Here is a 15,358-nt window from a genome sequence, read left to right on the forward strand (position 1 = left end):
CTCCGCCTCCCAAATGCTGGGATTACACGCGTGCGCCACCACGCCCGGCTGGCCACTTCTTTTTACAGAGGGAGAAACTGAAGCACAGAAGGGTCGTATACTCTGGCAGGATCCAGATTCCCTCAGGCCTCGCTGCTTCGTAACTGTCTGGACTGTTTGTGTTCCTTAGTACCCTCATTTCCTCAAGCGAGATGCCAACAAACTGCAGATCATGCTGCAAAGGAGGAAGCGGTACAAGAACCGGACCATCTTGGGCTATAAGACTCTGGCTGTGGGGCTCATCAACATGGCAGAGGTAAGTAGCAGCCAGCCTCGAACTGCTGCCCTGCGAGGCAGACAGCGAAGGCACCGGGTTTAGCCGTCTGCACCCAGCAGACGATTTCCCCAGCTTCCTGGCAGCTGTTTAATTGTGTTGTGTTGTTGGAAATTGTGATCTTACCTCTTCTCACTGGTTACTTTCTCTTTCACAAAAAATTGGTTGTTGTTTTGAGTCAGTCTCGCTATGTTGCCCAGACATAAGTGAGCCCACGTGATCCTCCCTTCTCAGCTTCCCACGTAGCTAGGACTACAGGCACACACCGTTATGCTCAGCTCTAACTTAAGAAATCAAGCATACGGAAAAGGTGAAAGAGTAATATAAAAAATTCCCATGTGCCAGATTCACCCCAATTCTTCACTCTTTTTCTTTTTTACAGTACTAGAGATGGAACCCTGAGGCTTTCTACCTCTAAGCCACACCCTCAGTCCTATTTTTTTATTCTTTTTCTGTGTGTGTGTGACACTGGGGATGGAACCCAGGGGCATTGTACCTCTGAGCTACACTCCCAGCCCTTTTTTTTTTAGTCTGTTTAATTTTGAAACCAGGTCTCACTGACTGGCAGAGGCCTCACTAAGTAGCTGAGGCTGTCTGCGAACCATGATCCTCTGGTCTCAGCCTCCCGAATGCTGGGATTACAAGCGTGCGCCACCACAAGCGTGCGCCACCACGCCCAGCTCAAATTTTTCACTTGTTAACATATTACCACAGTTGCCATATTATTCCATGTGTAATATTATGCATATTTTTTTCTGATCCATTTGAGAATAAGTTGCATGATGCCCATTACACACTAACAACACCATACTGTTTTAATTTTTTTTCCTCACTGTTTTTTTTGTTTTGTTTTGTTTTTTTTGGGGGGGTGGTACTGGGGTTCCTGGAAGCCCTTCTACCTCCAGGTTACACTCCCAGACCTATTTTTACATTTTTTAATTTGGAAACAGGGTCTCCTAAGCCAGCACGCGCAGCTGGTTTCGAACCTGCGCAATCCTCCTGTCTCTGCCTCCCAAGCGCGGGGATTACAAGCGTGCGCCACCACGCCCGGCACACTGTTTTGATTTTCTAAGAACAGAACATTCTTCTGCCTGAGCTCTGTGCCAACATTAGGACCAGGACATTAACAGTGAGGTCAGACCCCCATCTCACCCGCAGTGCCCAGTTAGATTTGCTGCATGTCCTGATGACCTTGAAGGGCCCTGACCTAATCTAGGGGTTTGGGTTGCGTTTGTCACGTCTCTTTACTCTCCTTCAGTCTGTATCATTCCCCAGATCTCCCTTGTCTTTCGTGACTTTTATGTTTTTTGTTTGTTGCTCTACTGGGGATGAAATCCAGGGTCATTCTACCTCTGAGCTATACTACCAGCCCTATTTTTTATTCTTTATTTGGAAGCAGGGTCTTGCTAGTTTAGTAAGAATTTCACTTTTTGTTGAGGCTATCCTCAAACCTGCAATCCTCCTACCTCAGCCTCCTAAGTACTGGGATTACAGGCATGCACCACCATGCCTGGTTGACCTTTATTTTATATTTATTTATTGCAGCACTGGGGATGGAACCCAGAGGCATTCTACCTCCGAGCTATACCCCCATCCTATTTTTTATCTTTTATTTTGGAACAGGGTTTCACTGAGTTGCAAAGAGCCTCACTAAAGTTACTGAAGCTGTCCGCGAACTGTGTTCCTCCTGTCTCAGCCTCCCAAATGCTGGGATTACAAGTGTGCACCACCATGCCTATCTCTGGCCTTTATGGTTTGTTTGTTTGTTTGTTTGTTTGTTTGTTTGTTTGTGGTAATGGGGTGGAACCCAGGGGCTTTTCTACCTTCGGGCTATACTCCCAGATGTATTTTATACTTTATTTGGAAACAGGGTCTCACTAAGTTGCTGAGAGCCTCACTAAGTAGCTGAGGCTGGCTTCAAACCTGTGTGATCCTCCTGTCTCAGCCTCCCAAGTGCAGGGATTACAATTGTGTGCCACCACGCCCAGCATCCTTTATGTTTTTTAAAAATAGTGATGGCTGGGCATGGTGGCACACGCTTGTAATCCCCTCACTTGGGAGGCAGAGACAGGAGGATCACACAGGTTTGAAGCCAGCCTTGCTGGCGTAAGAGACCCTGTTTCCAAATAAAAATATAAAAAAACAGGTGTCTGGGAGTGTAGCCCAGAGGTAGAAGGGTTTCCAGGAACTCCAGTACCACAAAACAAAAACAAAATTAGTGGCTAAGCCAGCCATGGTGGCACACACATATAATCCTAGTACTTGGGAGGCTGAAACAGGAATGCCTCAGGTTCAAGGGCAGCTTTAGCAGTTTAGCAAGATTCAGCAACCTAGCAAGACCCTCTTCCAAAACAAAATATAGAAGGGGCTAAGAGTATAGCTGGATTCCATCCCTAATACCAAAAAAAAGAGTTCAAACTGGTTAACTTCATTGACTGTTCCTTAGTCCACATTCATCTTTTTTTTTTTTTTTTTTTTGGCAGTACTGGGAATTGAACCTAGGGGCATTCTATCTCCCAGCTACACCCCCAGTCCTATTTTTTATTCTTTATTTTGAAAAGTCTCAGTAAGTTGTGGAGGGCCTCACTACGTAGCTGAGGCTGGCCCTGAACCTGCGATCCTCCTGTCTCAGCTTCCCAAGTACTGGGATGACAAGCGCGCGCCTCCACACCCCGCTTCCAGGCTTGTCCTGCGTTGTCTCAGAATCAGGTCCAGTTTGCGCGTGTTTTGCAGAATTGCTACCTAAATTGTATTGCTCTTCCGCATGCAGCGTGGCTGTGTGTTCGTGTCGGCTGTGCCCTTACTTGTGGTGACTCTACCACACAGTTAAGATGGTGTCTGTCAGGATTTCCCACTATAAAGTCAATAAGTATTTTGTATTAACTTATTAACAAATATTTTGTGTGGAAGTATTTTGAGACTATATAGCTCTCTTTTTCAGCAACTAGTTTTTAGCATCTCTTAATGGTTCTTGTCTGACCTGGTTGTTACCTTGATGCTTGCTGAAACATGAATTGCTAATCCCATCATTTTCCCATATCATCAATTGTGAGATAGTGTTCCCTTCTCCACCATGTACCAACTGAGTCACTTCTTTGTATCAGTTGAGCCTGTGGGATGGGGTTTTGTCTACTTTTACCATGTGTGTGTGTGTGTGTATGTGTGTGTGTGTGTGTGTGTGTGTGTGTGTGTGTGTGTGTGTGTGATGGGGTTTTGTCTACTTTTACAGTGTGTGTCTGTGTGTGTGTGTGGGGGGGGAGAACAAATGAGAACGAACACCCAGGGGCATTCTACCTCCAGGCTATACCCCGGCCCTATTACATTTTTTCTTTGAAATGGAGTCTCACTAAGTTGTTGAGGCTGGTTTCGAACCTGCAATCCTCCTGTCTCAGCCTCCCAATTACAAGAGTGTGCCACTGTGCCTTGATACCTTTGTTTTGTTTTTAATTTTGATGCTAAAATTGTCTCAGGTTTGGGCAGTGGGAACCTCTGAAAGCTGGCTTGTCACTTTTTGTATAGCCTTTTCATACATTCCTGCACAAAATAATTTAGGGTCATCTTGCTCTTTCCAAAGACCAAGCCCTAGAAATTAACTGATTTTTCTGAGGAATCGTGGGGCTTAAAAATGAGACATAGCTGGACATGATGGCACACGCTTGTAATCCCAGGACTTGGGAGGCTGAGACAGGAGGATCTCAGGTTTATGTCCATCCTCAGCTACTTAGTGAGACCCTGTTGCAAAACAGAACAAAAAATAGGACTGGGGATGTAGCTTGGAGGTAGAATGCCCCTGGGTTCAATCCCTAGTACCACAAAATGAATGAATGAGTGATAAAAATAAAAATGAGACTTTTGTAGCCAGGTATGGTGGTTCATACCTGTAATCTTATTACTTGGGAGGCTGAGACATGAGGATTGCAGATTTGAGGACAGCCTCAGCAAGGCTCAAATAGTCTTGCTATTATTAACTTAGGGAGACCCTGTAAGTAGGGCTAGGAATGTAACTCAGGGGTAGAATGCCCCTGGGTTCAATCCCTAGAACCATACACACACAAAGAGAGAGCCATGCATACTAGGAGTGTTCATTCCCCCAGTACGAGTATTATTGCTTCTGCTCTCTTTCAGCAGAGAGCTGGAAAATATATATGCCTATGCACGCATACACATACGTGATCACATCTGTTTCCATATCTACATCTGATTCTCTCTAATCACGAACACACATTGATATTTCAATCCCAACCCAATACCCAGGGCTTATTCTAGATTTCCCCTTTTTTGGGGGGGTGGTACTGGGGTTCCTGGAAGCCCTTCTACCTCCGGGCTACACTCCTAGACCTATTTTTACATTTTTATTTGGAAACAGGGTCTCCTAAGCCAGCGCACACTGCTGGCTTTGAACCTGCGCGATCCTCCTGTCTCTGCCTCCCAAGCAAGGGGATTGCAAGCATGCGCCACCACACCCGGCTAGATTTCCCATTTTTTATTTCTAATTCTCTTCTCCAATAGTAAAAAAAACAGGCTTCCATTTTTCTCAATCTGTTTGTTCACTTTTTCAGTTCTCTTGCATACCAAATAAATCTTAACCCTGACAAAGGAGAAGAAAAATAGAGCCCACAAGTCAGTTTTAATTTTTGTTTCTGTGCTTTAATAAATTAAATAGGAAAAAAGTTTATAGTTCTAATAGAATATGTGAGATAATCCCAACCCATCTTTGAGTCCTTTTCAGACTTTTTACCAGGGTGAGGGACTGGGGTGGTGAGTGAATTAATGCCAACACCCTATTTTCTCAACTATGTCAAGCCCCACCATTTTCCCATGCTCTGTTTCTCATTGCCAGAGACAGATGACCACCACCTGCAGACCTTGCCTCACCCAGCCTCAAGAAGTAGTTTCTCTATGAAAGATTTAAGATAAGGATCGTTATCTTTAGGTACATGGCCCTGAGCAGTGGCTGGAATTTCTAGATAGAGTTTTTTTAGTTTGGTTTGTTTTGGGTTTTTTGCAATACTGGCAATTGAACTCAGAGGCACTCTTCCACTGAGCTACCTCCCTATTTCCCCCCCCCCCTTTATTTTGCAATTATGTAGGGAATGGAACCCAGGGTCATTCTACTTTCAAGCTATACCCCTAGCCCTATTTTTTTATTCTTTATTTGGAAACAGTGTCACTGAGTTGCAAAGGCCTCACTAAGTAGCTGAGGCTGTCCACAAACCATGATCCTCCTGTCTCAGCCTCCCAAATGCTGGGATTACAAGCATGCGCTACCACGCCTGGCTCCCTGTCCCTTTTTATTTTTTATTTTGACCCACATTCTCACTAAATTGCTCAGGCTGGCCTCAAATTTGCAATTCTCCTATCTCAGCCTCCCTAGTTGCTGAGATTTACAAGTGTGTATCACCCCAGCTGACTTTGTTTTGTGTTTTTGAGACTGGACCTTTCTATAATGATTGCCGATAATGATTGCCCAGGCTCAAGCCATCCTCCGATCCTCTGGCTTAGCCTCCGGAGTAGCTGGGGCTGCAGGCACATGCCACCACACCCTGCTTGCAGGTCGTTTTAAAGTCCCAACTTGAAGGCAGCAGGAAGACAGCAGGCATGGGCTTGGAAGTGAGATGAAATCCTGTTAGCAGAACGCCAGTGCCGCTGGTTTGCACATTCATTTGGGTTTATAAAAATGACAGCCCTGCCAGGCCTGAGGGCACATGCTTATCATCCCAGCATTTGGGAGGCGGATACTGGAGGATAGTGGTTGGGAACAGCCTCAGCTACTTAGCAAGGCCCTCCGCAACTCAGTGAGACCCTGTTTCAAAAACAAAAAGACTAAAAAATAGGGCTGGGGGTGTAGCTTGGAGGTGCAGTGCCCCTGGGTTCCATCCCCACTACCACAGAAAAAAAAGTGACAGTCTTGTGAACCATCTGCAGTAAGGTGTTCCCGCTCCTCTTGCCCAAGGTGATGCAGCACCCTAGTGAAGGCGCTCTGGTGCTCGGCCTGCACAGCAATGTGAAGGACGTCTCCGTGCCTGTGGCAGAAATAAAGATCTACTCTCTGTCCAGCCAGCCCATTGATCACGAGGGAATCAAGTCCAAGCTGTCTGGTAAGATGTATGCCAGGTGAAGAGACCCTGTACAAGAGGAAGGAGCCTGTTACCTGGTCTGCACCCTGAGAAAGCTAAGAAAGACATGTATGAAATGTTCCCAGGCAAGAGCAGCATGGAGATCCCTGAAAAGAAAGTGTGGCTGTCACCCTTCCCTTCAGCCCGGTTGTGTTATTTCCTGTCCACCAAGGTTGCTTAGGCCAAATCCTCCCGGGACAAGACTAGCTCACTAGAGTGTCCGTTTCAGATCGTTCTCCTGATATCGACAACTATTCCGAGGAGGAGGAGGAGAGCTTCTCGTCAGAGCAGGAAGGCAGCGATGATCCTTTGCACGGACAGGTACCCCCCGCCCTTCCAGTGGAGTGTCCGAGAAGTTCATGGGACTTCCTGGCCTCACTCTAACCCCTGTCCTCTTAGGACCTGTTCTATGAAGATGAGGATCTACGAAAAGTAAAGAAGACCCGGAGGAAACTGACCTCGACCTCGGCCATCACAAGGGTGAGCCACCCCGGGCCAGCCTGGCATGGCTGAGTCTCAGTCTGGGGTAGGACGGGTGTGATACATTCAGACCTAGTGAGGGGTTTTTTTTTTGTTTTTTTTTTTTTGTTTTTTTTTTTTGGTGGTACTGGGGTGGAACCCAGGAGCTTTCTACCTCCGGGCTATACTCCCAGACCTATTTTATATTTTTATTTGGAAACAGGGTCTCACTAAGTTGCTGAGAGCCTCACTAAGTAGCTGGCTTTGAACCTGTGAGATCCTCCTGACTCAGCCTCCCAAGCGTGGGGATTACAAGCGTGTACCACTACACCCGGCTCTCTTTTTTTTTTTTGGTGGTGGTACTGGGGTTCCTGGAAGCCCTTCTATCTCTGGGCTACACTCCCAGACCTATTTTTACATTTTTATTTGAAACCAGGTCTCACTGAGTTGCAAAGGGCCTCATTAAGTAGCTGAGGCTGGCCACGAACCATGATTTTCCTGTCTCAGCCTCCCAAATGCTGGGATTATAAGCATGCGCCACCACGCCCAGCCCCTCAACATTCTGATACGGCCCCCTGAATCCCTCCTACTACCACCACTCACTAATAATCAGCAGGGTAGGGAGCCACTGTGGTAGACAGGGTGTTACATGCTTCCGTTTATACAGGATAGAAGAAAGGCTGGGAACCCTTGTTCCAGAATTTGGAGCAGATAAATACTTTCTCTAGGAGCAGAACATCTCCAACACCTCAGTTCTCGTCTCCAAGTGATTGTTTCAAATGATGTTCTGTCTGCTGCAGAGAGAAAGCCATCTCTCTCCAGGAATATGACTCTAATCATTTGTTGACCTTACCCAGAAATAATGGGCAGCTAATTGGGGACTCTGGGTTTGATAGGGTTTAATGATATTAACTGTAGTTCTTGCCTTAATATATCGATAACCTTGGAGAACAAATGCCTTCAGATTGTCTTCTGCGTAAGATTTCCTCAAGAGTCCCTATTTTTTGGTGAATTTAGAGTCTTGTACTGAGAAGCTAAGGCCTGAACTCCTCAGTGGCCAATGGCCTCTGACTGCTCCTGGAGGCCCTACTCCAGCAAGTGGAGGGATCAGAAGCACTCGGAGCTTTGGGGAGAGAATTTCCAAGCTTCATCTGCTCCTGCGGCATCCTGGTTCTCTCCAGAGTAGAGAGAGGGAGGCACCCATCCCCTTTGGGGTAAAATGTAGGCCAGCTCATTTTACCCTGAAAGTATTAGAGCCTATGTCCCACTTTAAAAAGGCTGTCACCTCTGCAGTCAGCCTCAGAGGTCAGGAAGCTTCCATGTTTTCATGTAAACCGTCCAGGCCATGACCTTGTTTTCCCCTCCACATCAATGATGAGGGATCATGAGAACTGCCCCTTTAACCCTGAGGATCTAAGCCCCAGGCCAAGAGAGGAGAGGGGCCAGCCAAGACTGCAGAGTTGGGGTAACGTAACCAGATTTGCCTCTCAAAAGACCACAGGGCACTCTGGAAGTAGCACACTAGACACTGGGCAGGTGGGAGGAAGGCCATCCCAGCGGCCAGAGGGACATGAGGCGAGAGGCCCAGGTGCAGGCACTGATGTCCCAGGTGGAGGTGCGAGGGCTGGAGTTGACCAGTGCAGCCGAGGGGCCAGAGCAGGGGAGACTCCTGGCTTGGCCTCGGTGATTGCTGAGTTTCTGCTGTCATTAACTAGGGTTATACATGCAAGGAGACAGGTGCCTTTCTGGAATCGAGTATATATGACAAACCACTCCCCAGCTGTCCCTGGATCTGAAGGACAAGAGCAAGGGATGGGCTGGAGGTGCACATCTGGTAGTTATCAGGGTGCAAATGGAGGATCTGGGGACAGATGCGTCGTCCTCCTCCCTGCTGGGCAGGGCTCTGGAAACTGCAGTGCGGCGAGTGGGAGCCATGCCCCTGCCTCCTGTCCTGGCGCCGTCCCCTGCAAGGGCAGGCTCATAGCAGTGTCTCTCGACCTGACCACACGTGGATGTTGTTGGAGAACTGTTGTGCATTCTGTCTCCACAGCAACCTAACATCAAACAGAAGTTTGTGGCCCTCCTGAAGCGGTTCAAAGTTTCTGATGAGGTACGACCCCTTACTCCCAAGGTTAAAGGTGAATAGAATTCTCCGAGTTTCCCACGTTATTCCTGTGTGGCCACTGGGATTCAGGATTCTGGATCACAGTTCGTATCCCCCTGTATGCCTAGTTAGAGCCCCGAGGGAAAGGGAGGCTGAAAAGGGGCTTTACACCCCTGAAGAGAGAGGAGACGCTTCACACGAAGCATACAAAGCCCCGTGGCATTCAGAATCTGGGCAGCACAGTTGCACCCAACCCTCGGTGAGCGCAGCTGCTGGTGTGGGGCCAGTGGCAAATCCAGATGCTGTTGCTTACTTTTTCCTCATATCCCAGCAGGAGCCCAAGTGAGCAACAGCCTGAGGTGTCGCGATCACTCAGCGGTCCCTCTTGAGCCACCAGGAATTGACCACTGATGGGGACGCCCTCTCTTCCCAGAGCTAGATGCCCTGGGGCTAGCTTCACAGGTTTCTCAGTGGGCTAAAAAGGATGTGGATGAAAATGGTTGAGAAAGAGGTTCTTTGTCCTTCTCTGAACTACAGGGGAGGGCAGAACTGGCCCCAGGGGCCTGGCTTCTAGGTTTTCTTGTGCCCGTTCCTTGGGGGAGAGAATTCAGCGCTCACTTTTCCTCCGGGTGCAGTCCGGATGTGGATGTTGGGCATCTGAGAGGAGCAGGCAGTCTCACTGTGTCGCTCAAGGTTGAACTTCAGAGAGGACACCAGGACTAATCCACGGAGTGCGACCTGTGGCCCGTCTCTAGAGGGAGCATCAGGGAGGCCAGCAGAATGGAATTGCTCATCTACTGTAATTGTTAATAGGGTTAACAATTGCAATTGAATTGTTAATTCCAAGATCCTTTTTCTGCCCACAGGTGGGCTTTGGGCTGGAGCATGTGTCCCGGGAGCAAATTCGGGAGGTGGAAGAGGACCTGGATGAACTGTATGACAGTCTGGAGATGTATAACCCCAGTGACAGCGGCCCTGAAATGGAGGAGACAGAGAGCATCCTCAGTACCCCGAAGCCCAAGCTCAAGTGAGGCCCTGTTCCTCCCCAGGCTGCCTGCAGGCCAGAGAGCCCCCTGCACCCTCCCTCCTCCTCCACGCAAGGAGTCTCAGTTCATTGTCCTTTCTGACCCTCCAACTCCCTGGGCAGCGATCACTATTTTTGCCTCTTAACTGACAAAAGTCCTGAGGGGTTCTCAGGAAGTCCCTCTACCCAGCCCACTACCCAGCCCACATCGTCCTTCCCCACGGAGCAGCATCCTGGAAGCCCAGCCTGTTTTGCCTCGAGCCCTGGCCCACCTGGCTCGCCGAGCTGCTCTTGTGAGCCACAATGGCCACTGACCCGGCTGTGCTTCTTCACTGCAGGCCCTTCTTTGAGGGGATGTCGCAGTCCAGCTCACAGACGGAGATTGGCAGCCTCAACAGCAAGGGCAGCCTTGGAAAAGACTCCACCAGCCCTGTGAGCAGACGCGTGGCGAAGGGGAGGGGGGCTGCCGTGTTGACTTCCCACTCTGGGCCCTCTGCTTCACAGAGTGTGGCTCCTTTTGGTGCCTCAGAAGAGTGCTCCTAGCCAGAAGCTCAGTGCCCTGACGATAGTGCCATGTCGGCTCAGGTGTTCTTTTTGGTCTGTTCCTACTGTGGTGTGGAGCCTTCCCTCCCACCTCAGTATCTTCCTCCACATTTATTACATGGCGTCAGCCAGGCAAGAATGATTCTGCCTTCTAGGCTGGGGAAGAAACAGGTGTAAAGGGCAGAGGGCAGCCAGGTGCAGTGGCACACACCTGTAATCCCATTGCTTGGGAATCTGAGACAGAAGGATGCAGGTTCAAGGACAGCCCCAGCAAGTAGTGAGACTCTCGTCAACCAACCTAACAAGACCCTGTTTCAAAACAGAAATAAAGCTGGGCGTGGTGGCACACACTTGTAATCCCAGCATTTGGGAGGCTGAGACAGGAGGATCACGGTTCACAGACAACCTCAGCTACTTAGTGAGGCCCTTTGCAACTCAGTGAGACTCTGTTTCAAAATAAAGAATAAAAAATAGGGCTGGGGATGTAGCTCGGAGGTAGAATACTTCTGGGTTCTATCCCCAGTACCACAAAAATAAAAAAACGAAACTGATGTTGTAGCTTGTAAATAGAATGCCCCCAGATCAATCCCTTGTACAACATAAAGGGGGGGGGGGACAGAGGGGCACAGGGTCTGTCCAGGAGACAGTAAATTAGACTCTTCCAGGTGGAGAGCTCAAGAGTGGAGCAGTGTCCTAAAAGAATGTAGAACTCAGTAGGTCAGCCTCCTTTTGCTGGTGAGCAAGAGGAAAGAACCATCTGCCATGGCTCCTGGCACCCAGCAGTGGGTCGCAGGTGGACCCTCACCTCACCTCAGCCTGGGGAAGCCACTCTCCCCTTTGTTTACACAGAAAGGCGTGGACATTATGCATGGTTTCTGAACAGAGGTATGGTTTGCCCTCGAGAGCTTTGTCTTTTTTGTTGATGAAAGACAGTGAATCCTTAAATCCTCTTGTTGATTTGGTAGCAGATGAAGCGTATGGTCGTTTGTTTACCAGAGGGAATACACCACTCACCCTGCAAATAGGTGTAAACTATGAGGAGATGGTGTGATGCTGCGGGCCCTCTGTCTGCTGAAAAGCACTGCAAACCACCAGCAATGTCTCCTGAACACCCATGACTGCTGTTCTGCCTGCTTCCACCAGATGGGGCCATCTCCCCTCTCCTGGTTGAAGTACAGCTGCTTGATCTGGCCACCAAGACTGGGTGTTAGTGAAGAGAGGTAGGAGGACCGAGGCATCCCACACCAAGAATCCCCCCTGGAGAAGCCTCAGGCCTGCCACTCGCAGCCCAGCATCCCCAGCACCTTCCTGCCCTGGTTCGTGGTCTTCTGGAGCTGAAGAGGCCTCACTTACTGTACTAGCATGCAGGGTGTGGGTGAGAGCTGCTGCTTTTCACAGGGAGCTGACAAATGATCCTGCTGAACTGTCACTGTCTCCAGGGACAGACCATTGGCAGCTCAGCAGCAAGAGGAGGAGAGCTTCTCATCAGAACAGGTTCATGTTAAATATAAGGGTAATTTCTAGAAAAAAGCCTGGTGGCTAGCCATGGCGGGAGGGCTGCCACATAGTGCTCTAGAAATGCAGGTCAAGTAGACTGCTGTGATACAGTGTCATCAGGGATCCACTAGACTGCTCTGATACAGTGTCATCAGGGATCCACTGACCAGTGCCCAAGAGGCAGCCAGTGCAGCACCTGACATACCGTGCATGCACAGTAAAGGCTACTGATCCTCGTTACTAAACCAACAAGAGAGCTTTTTTTTTTTTAAGTGTTTCTGAGTTGATGGAATTTGACCATAGGTTCTTCTTTCATCTCAATGGTTAACAACATTTAGAGAGAAAAAAAAAATCACCTTAATACTCCTGAGCCTTAGATGCCTTATTTGTAAAGTAAGGTGTTGGCATAGGAGCCCAGTTATCTCAAAAGGCAATGGAGAGCGGGGTACAGTGGCTCATTCCTATAATCTCTGAACTTGAGAGGCTGAAACAGGAGAATTGTACTAACAGCCTCAGCAGTGTAGTAAGACTCAGCAACCTAGCAAGACGACCCTGTTTGAAAACATAAAAAGAAAGAAAGGGCTGGGAGTATAGCTCAGAGGTAGAACAACTTGAGTTGTTTTAGTACGGGGGGGTGGGGGCAGTAGAGCAACAGTCTCTATAGTAAGGTGGCCATGTCCTGTGTAGGCAAAAAAACCCACACAGTTCTGCAGGGTGGGTTTGTGTGTGTGTGTGCACACGCATGCATGCACATGTAAGAGAGAAGAAAGTGAGATACTGGGGTTTGGACCCAGGGGCATTCTACCTCCTAGCTACATGCCCAGCTCTTCGTTCTTTCTTTTCTTTTTTCTTTTTTTTTTTTTTTTTTTTTTTTTTTGATGGTACTGGGGGTGAAACCCAAGGGCTTTTCTACCTCCAAGCTATATTCCCAGCCCTATTTTCTATTTTATTTGGAAACAGGGTCTCAGTGAGTTGCTGAGAGCCTCACTAAGTAGCTGAGGCTGGCTTCGAACCCGTGCGATCCTCCTGTCTCCTCCTCCTGTCTCCGCCTCCCAAGCGCAGGGATTGCAAATGTGCGCCACCACGCCCAGCTCTCTTTTTCTTTCTTTCTTTTTTTCTTCCTTTCTTTTTTTTTTTTTAATTAGGATTTGAATTCAGAGGCATTCTACCTCTAAGCTACACCCCTAGCCTTATTTTATTATTATTTTGAAACAGTGTCTCTCTAAGTTGTTGAGCGTTTCACTACTTACTGAAGCTGTCCTTGAACCTGAGATCCTCTTGTCTCAGCCTCCCAAGTACTGGGATTATGAGCATGTGCTTCCATGCCCGGATTCCAGCTCATTTTTTATTTTGAAATAGGGTTTCCCTAGGTTGCTGAGAATCTTGCTTCGTTGCTGAGGCTATCCTCAAACCTGAGATACTCCTATCTCAGCCTCCCTAGTACTAAGATTACAGGCATGTGGCACCATGTCTAGCTCCTTTCCCCCCCCCTTGGTATTGGGGATGGAACCCAAAGGCATTCTACTGCCAAACTAAACCCCCAGCCCTATTTTTTATTCTTTATTTTGAAACAAAGTCTCTCTAAGTTGTGGAAGGCCTCATTAAGTAGCTGAGTCTGTCCCAAACTGCAGTCCTCCTATCTTGGCCTCCCAAATGCTGGGATTACAAGAGTGTGCCACCACACCCACCTTATTTTTTATTTTGAAACAGGGTATAAGTTGCTGAGGCTAGCCTTGAACCTGCAATCCTTCTGTCTCAGCTTCTGAAAGGATAGAATTTCTTTTTTTTTTTTTTTTTTTTTTTCCCCCCAGTACTAGGGATGGAACCCAGGGGCATTCTACCTCTGAGCTACACTCCAGTCCTATTTTTAAAGTCTTTTTCTTTTTCGAAACAGGGTCTCACTGAGTTGCGAAAGGCCTCACTAAGTAGCTGAGGCTGTCCGCAAACCGCAATCCTCCAGTCTCAGCCTCTCAAATGCTGGGATTATAAACACACGCCACCACACCTGGCTTCAGGATGGAATTTCTGGATCTGAATGATTCCATCATTCCAGTGACTGTGATCTTGGGCAAATTCCCATGCCTTTGTATCCTCAGCTGCAAAGTATGTGGCAAAAAATATGCCTCACCAGTCGTGGTGGCGCAGGCCTGTAATCCCAGTGTTTGGGAGGCTGAGACAGGAGGATCAGAGGTTCAACACTAGTCTCAGCAACTTAGCAAGACTCTGTTTCAAAATACAAAATAAAGTAGGTCTTAAAGTTTAATTTAGAGGTAGAATTCCCCTAGATTCAATCCCCAATACCATACGCATACAAAAAAATTTTTTTAATTTATTTTTTTATTTTTGGTGGTACTGGGGATGGAACCCAGGGGCCTTCCACCTCCAGGCTACACTCTCAGACCTATTTTATATTTTATTTGGAAACAGGGTCTCTTAAGCCAGCTGAGGCTGGCTTCGAGCCTATGCGATCCTCCTGTCTCAGCCTCCCAAGCACAGGGATTACAAGCATGCGCCACCACGCCCGGCTTAAAAAAAAAAGACCAGACGGAGATGCAGTGAGATCATGTGGCCCAGATGTCTAGTGGTACGTGCTGATTGGTAACTTTGCTATTTAGGGACCTGCAATAAGTGTAAGCTGCTTTGGCCTTTCTTACTGTAATTTCTTACAGCCATACCAGTTTCAGACTCCTAAAATTGATAGACTCTAAATGTCTTTTACATGCGTCCTTCGGATTCTGATTCTTTTGGCTAGACCTCAGGTTGCTTTGCTGCTTCCCTGCTGGGGTTTCTATTTTGAAGAGTCCCATATGTCTTTAGGTGGGTGTGGGACTGTGGAACCCTTTGGTGAGAAGGCTCTTTGGGAAAGGCAGAACAAGGCTGTCTATTATGCGGAATTTCCAGGTGGATTAGGAACAACATGCCGTCTTGTGTATGTAGCATATGGGGCTGTGTGCCTGCTGCCTCGGGGTGGCGCCTCTGGTCCCTGTTGCTAAGCACTGTTACTTTTTTTCCACATTGCAGGGGTTTGATCACAGAGTCTTGTGCTTGCCAAACAAGTGCTCTACCACCGAGCTACATCCCCAGCTTCATTTATTTATTTTTTTTGTTTCCCAAATTCTGAGAGGATTCAGTTTATCACTAGAACCAGAAGGAATTTCTGCTGATACAAGTCCTTGCAGCTGAGCAACTTAATTTGGTTCTCTGAGCTAATAACAATAGGCCCTGAAAGTGCTTCAGGGCAAGGAGCAGATTTTCAGCCAAGACTGCCTGCTGTCTGTCCACAGCACCTCAGTGATGGTGTT

The 15,358-nt window shown here is 48.0% G+C and overlaps 1 protein-coding gene across 5 annotated transcripts in view; it reads left to right on the top strand.

The window, feature by feature from the left end:
- The window catches only part of PACS1 (phosphofurin acidic cluster sorting protein 1), a gene marked incomplete at both ends in the record, with an annotated part of 139,409 nt that overhangs the window by 105,545 nt on the left and 18,506 nt on the right, over nucleotides 1–15,358 (top strand). For 2 of the 5 annotated variants that reach the window (XM_080719014.1, XM_080719015.1), the window contains 6 exons: nucleotides 6,267–6,411; nucleotides 6,659–6,750; nucleotides 6,829–6,909; nucleotides 8,939–8,998; nucleotides 9,859–10,019; nucleotides 10,355–10,448. In XM_080719014.1, the coding sequence (XP_080575140.1) occupies nucleotides 6,267–6,411; nucleotides 6,659–6,750; nucleotides 6,829–6,909; nucleotides 8,939–8,998; nucleotides 9,859–10,019; nucleotides 10,355–10,448 (633 nt within the window). Of the gene's footprint in view, nucleotides 1–169; nucleotides 296–6,266; nucleotides 6,412–6,658; nucleotides 6,751–6,828; nucleotides 6,910–8,938; nucleotides 8,999–9,858; nucleotides 10,020–10,354; nucleotides 10,485–15,358 lie in introns of all 5 variants that reach the window. The other 3 variants (XM_080719011.1, XM_080719012.1, XM_080719013.1) reach the window with 3 other exon arrangements.

The sequence above is a fragment of the Muscardinus avellanarius genome (genome assembly GCF_963383645.1).
Source record: "Muscardinus avellanarius genome assembly, chromosome: 1".
NCBI lineage: Eukaryota > Metazoa > Chordata > Mammalia > Rodentia > Gliridae > Muscardinus > Muscardinus avellanarius.